At 28.6% G+C, this 5,960-nt stretch overlaps 1 protein-coding gene across 1 annotated transcript; it reads right to left on the minus strand.

Moving 5' to 3' along the window:
* Spf30 (survival of motor neuron-related-splicing factor 30) lies at positions 1-4,703 on the minus strand. The gene is made up of 4 exons (XM_088257924.1): positions 4,458-4,703; positions 4,076-4,365; positions 3,125-3,283; positions 1-2,450 (listed from the first exon to the last, which is right to left on the minus strand). Exons 1-4 carry the CDS (start codon positions 4,497-4,499, stop codon positions 2,180-2,182), a joined length of 762 nt encoding a protein of 253 aa, XP_088114050.1. The 5' UTR covers positions 4,500-4,703; the 3' UTR covers positions 1-2,179.
* Positions 4,704-5,960: the final 1,257 nt, after the last annotated feature.

The following is a 5,960-nucleotide window of genomic DNA, read 5'->3' on the forward strand; positions in this document are numbered from 1 at the left end:
TTATGTAATGAATGATTTATTGTATTTTTAAATAAATAAATACTTTCAACACAGAACAGTGGTAGAGTCACGTTTCGAGTCTCATTCAAACATAGGTACATATTTTTACTTATTCTAATACAGGTAATCCCTGGTCATCACAACCCTGGGGATTGCGTTTTCATTATATTCCGAGTTACACATGAAGGATCTTTAAACTCTTTTTTTTCGGCAGAAATGCATGTGGGGAATTATGTAAAATATAAACCATTATTAATTTATGAATCAGAAATTCCTCGTGCCATAAGAGGCTGTTCTAAAAGCTTTTTTTGTGTGTAACTGGCAAGTTTAACATAATAAATGTAGAAGCCAAGCAAAGAAATTTAGATTCATTTAAGCAAAACGTAAGAAAATTATTGAATTATGTTATGTATGTCATTTTCGATTATTATTAAAACAATATGTTTTTTCTATTTTTTTAAAGTTTTCCGTTAATGGCAAAAATTTTATTAAAGCAACTATGTCACAAACGTTTCCCAAAGCAATCAACAGGGGGTTACCTGTACTGTAAATTTAACAGAGACTGCACCTTATTGTTGACAAATACATTTTTTATCAATTCATAATGTGAGCTATATCCAATGAGTAAACTCACTACCTGTAAAACATGGATTCTTAATTTTGTGTGGTGTGCCAATAAAACTTTTTTTGAATGCCAAATACGCGCTACTCTCAAAGTAACAAAAGTTATTCTTTCTGATCACTTATATTACATATGTTTAAAAATTTCAATCAATAGGGATATCAATGTGGCACACTTATATTAATAAAATGGTAGTCAAAGTATTAAAAAATATTTACATTCAGGCCTTATTAATTCAACTGAAACACTCCCACTTAGACTTGAAACTAAGCCTATAAGTTAATGTCCGAGTTCAAAAACAATCATTATAAAAAACATCAATTCATTATTTTTTTAAACTGCTCAACTTTTATTTTTTTATTACAAAGGTCTAAAAAAAATATTTGCGATTTTGAAATTAATTTTCCATGAATGATAATATACATGTAGCAGGTATACATTCTTTAAAAAAATGATAATTTTTCATGGAAACAAAAATAACCAGAAATTTTTCTGATACAATGAGTTATTATTGCCTGCCAGGTTTATCCTACTGATTTCATATGTACATAAATACATATTATTTAGTGTCAGACATATGCATTGTAATTTCAAATATGTATCCATTTTTACATTTTTACAAATTAGCAATGATTATATTTTCTCAGTTTATCTGCTGGTTAAATAAACTCACACACTATTTTTGGAATTGACTTTTTGGGTGTATTTTTTTTATTGACAAATTATGTAAAAAATTAGTGTAGTGTGGTGGAGGATAGATTTTTAAAGAAAAAAGTTTTAAAAAACCTTATACATACAAAAGAAAACCTTATATCATGTGACATTAAATATAAATTTCACTGTAATTTTTATTAATTAAATATATCCCAATTTTCACTTATCAATGATGAAAAAAATCACATACAAAGCCAAGAAATAGTTATAAATTCCAATGTCAATTATTATACTACGAATGTAATAATTTGAACAGGAGGGTAATAACTAGCACACAGTTAAAGAGAACATTTTAAAATAGGAAAAATGTCATTGAAAATGTACTGAACATTATAAAGAATAAATTTCACTGATATGATGAATGGTGTTTTTATAAATAACTAGTCTCTGTACCCTATACCATTTAATGAAAGATTGCGTTTTTATTTGAGGAAATATTGTTTAGTCAAGCGTGAGTCTCGATATAATCTCACCAAATGTGATTCGGTAAATTGAAACTAAAAATTTGACAGTTTTTAAACATGGTTAGTAATTGTGTATACCGAATTTAATTATAAAAATAATGGACATAATATAAAATAGACGTCATATAAAATATTCTCTATAAAATATAATGATTTGTGTGTGTGTATTATTTATTCACTCTTAATGGAACACATTCAAATAAACATTGATATGGTATGCAACACATACTTCTTTTGTTTTTATAAATGTTTTTAATTTCACAATCCTTAATCTCATAATCTGTCTTATTTTTCACTTTAATTTCCTATTTCTCTTTCAACTCAAAAGTTTGCAGTGGATGAAATAAAATATAACAATTTGTTAATTCAGAAAATTGAACTAGGCTCCTTTTCTCCATTTTTCTCCGTGAGTAAATTCGGTCATTGGTTTCCCAGATATTCCGCAGGTACCGATGCCCACTCTTCCGTTGACATTATCCGGTGAGGCAAATATGCTCTTGCCTTTAGCTCCTGGTTTTTTCGATGTCTTGGCAGCGAAAGAAAGCCATTTATTTTTTTCTGACTCTCGATCCTCTTCGATCTTTTTATATCGCTGTTGTTTTTTCTGTTTTTTCTTTTTGAGATAATCCCGAGTATGAGGCTTGCCAAGTCTGTAACATAAATATACAGGTTAAGTAATGATATATTATTTCGAGTTTGATGGTTCACAATTTTGATTTTAAAATTTAGTAGTCCCTAAAACACCCCCCACTATCTATACATTGTATCACATAATAGATGATTAATCTTGGATGAACTGTTATGGCGCTTAAATAAAACAGCAATCTGGTGATTGAGTTTTGAAAGTCCCCTAAACAGATGAAATAATAGGACTTTTTTATTTTAAAATGCTGTTTGAAAAAAAAACTACATTTATAAAAATATGGATATTTTTTAAAGTAATAATGATATTTTGATTCACAACGGGTCTAACATGTCAGATCACAAGCTAAGATATGCGTATTTCAGTCTTATAGATAAACCACAGCATGTTTGACATGTACAAAAAAATCATTGACGTTTCTCTTAACCACACCATATTTTTAATTTTGAAGTGTTAACATTTAAAACTTGTTATAAATGTTAAATATATAAATGTTAAACCACAAAAAAAACCCTTATAATGTTCAACACATTTAAAACGCTACCCCCACTTTATGAAAAGACCCCACTATTACAAAATATTCAATAAAATACATAAGACTCAAAAACCTTCCTATGATTTTAAGTCCCGAACCTTTCAAGGTTATTTTAGTATTAAATAATTATTATTATTGAAACTTACTTAGAGGCTTCATCTCCAGAATCTTCAGCCGGCCGCTTGACGCCTGCGGCAGGTATTTCCTTAATATCATCCAAATTGCAACTGTCTTGCTGGTTATATTCTGAGAATAAAACTTTAACTGTCGTGTCGGTGATCTCTTGAATCAAAGCCTCATAGTACCTGAAACATGAAGATACTTCCAATACCAGTCAAAACATTCCTATTGAATACGGATTCTAAAATGAACAATCACTGTTTATCGAAGTAATCATCAAAGTTTTTGAATTTAACCCTTTGGCTAATAAGTTTAAACACATTGTTGTCGCGGTTTTTTCATCAACCCTGACCCTAATAAGTATACTAATGAGGTTTGTATACCAATCACAAGTATGTATAAATTAAACTCTGATCTGTTCAATGTTTTTCAGCTTCTTGCTCTGTACCAAAAGTAAGCAAATTGAATAAGCGTCTCTCACTTTTTACCAACACTATGTTTAAGACGCTTTTAAGCATTTCCCACAAATAATGTGTTTATAAAGATTATATATTTGGAAAAGGGACAGGTTATTTTATTTAAAATACATATTAAGATACATTCGAAACATTTCAAATAATAATGTCGTTGGGCGACACTACAATCCATTCAACCTCATAAAATATGGGAAAATCAGATTGAGCTATTTCTTTGCCTGGATGCCCGTACTAGATACTATAAAAATCCGCAAAGGCTATTTTTTTGCCTGTAAGTGGTGTGCAAAGGATTAAGATATTAAAATTATGATGTCTAAATTAAGTGGTTTAATTCATGAAAAATTTATCACTAATTTAGTCACTTTATCCGGACAATAGTGAATGGATTTAAAACCACAGATTATTTTTCTACATTTTGTAAAATAGAAGATTCAACAACCGTTGGATAAGTGTTAAGTTTGAAAATAAATATGAAATATGATATAAAAATCATCTACTAACTGCCCGTCCTCATTCCATTTTGCTAGACACTTTTCTCCGAGTTTCCATTTCCTTTTTTTGTTTGTGTGTCCGTGAACTCCGATCCCTCGCTCGACCGCTAATAATGAAGCAGTGACATCGTCATCTTCAAAACTGTGTCCACCTAAGCCTTTGCTATCTTCAGAAAATTTGACAGCTTCCTCTTGCTGAGTTTTAATGAGATCCAAAGTCAAAGCTATTACTTCCTCGAGATCACCTTTCAATTTAAGTAATTCATCATTACTTGGATCCGTGGTAAGAGCAGCTACTACCTGTAATATAAGTATCCATAATAATTAAAAATGAAAAATGTATAGTGCGTCCATGTATACAAGCCGTCGAAAAGAGAAATGTGGTATATTACCTGTTGTAATTGCAGCTTATAATTCCTCAACTCGTCTTCCATATTTAAAAAAGAAAATGTTAAACTGCTTATATTGTATTAACTAGTTATTACCACAGTGTATTTAAACAAAATACATAACCTTACTAACGTATAAAACACATAACCCAGGACAGATTCCGCCAAACGCCATTTATTTTTATAGCATAGACAATTCCATGGATCAAATATTTACGTCAATTATTTCCATAGACAATAACATAAGATGTAGCATGTTCAACAAAATAATTAGGTATTTGACAAAAATACATAAATGAAGGAACTTACGTCAATATTTTCCTCTTTAGCCTAAAACACACACTTCAAAAAATTTTCAAAATATTATTGAATCTGCTGAAGATTTATGTGAAGGCTTTTTTGCCTAATCAAACCGTAGTCAATTCGAATAAATCATTAGTTGAATCATATATCTTTTTTTTCATGGTTGTGAAATAAAATATTTTTTTAATTTGCATGATTTTTATTTTTTTTTACATTTACATATACCATAAATATTTGAAATTATTTACAAATTTTTGCATTCATGTGATATATCTTCAAAGGCAGTCTAAAGTAAAATTATTTCATACAACTTGAAATAAAATTAAAAAAGTACATTTACACATTTTTTAATAATATTTTATTGCGTTGTTTTTTGTATATTGTTGTATTTTTGGTAATATTTATTTTTAAACTTATTTCTGTGGCGGATTTTTTTTTAATTAATCTTAGAAAAAAAAACAAAAGGTACATCTTATTTATGTAAATATAAGCATGTTTATAATATATATTAATAATGTTTAAGCATTTTCATAGCTGTCTCGCATATATTTTTATATATTTGAAATGCCACATTATTCTCCAAATACTTTTTTCCCAATAAAGAAAACATTCATGAAATGAATTAGAAACGACTAATACGTTTTATATTGCGATTATACATTGATATAAGATATAACGAGCATTATATTTATCGAAATATCGGTTATAACTAGCGTAAATATTTATTACTCTGTTTAACCAGTTCCCTGGTTAAATAAATAGTTGGAAAAACAGACTAAATATTCGGTGAATACATTTTATATATATTTTTAAATATAAAATGCAGTACCACCAAGAGAATTGAAGTCTAAAAAATAATATACACATATTTAAAGGAAGAAATTATAACTGTGTCCTGGCGCTCACTGTCCGCGCTCGACGGTAGTAGGTACATTAATATACAAACATACATATTAGCATATTATTATGTAGTGATATTTTCATGCCAACTCTTTTTGTAGAAATATTTAAATTTTCATAGCATTCATTAAATTATTTAATATAGCTTTGTCAGGGTAAATATTTATTAATTATACACAGAGACATAATAAACAAAAACAACTACATAGTTTGTTCTTCGAGGATTTTATTTTTCTGCATTCATATTGACAATTCTCGAAAAACGCAAAGTCTAAAAGGGTTGATCGTCGTTTCATTGAAAAA

The sequence above is a fragment of the Brachycentrus maculatus genome, unplaced genomic scaffold (genome assembly GCF_059751285.1).
Source record: "Brachycentrus maculatus isolate JH-2025_06_01 unplaced genomic scaffold, ASM5975128v1 h1tg000089l, whole genome shotgun sequence".
Taxonomy (NCBI): domain Eukaryota; kingdom Metazoa; phylum Arthropoda; class Insecta; order Trichoptera; family Brachycentridae; genus Brachycentrus; species Brachycentrus maculatus.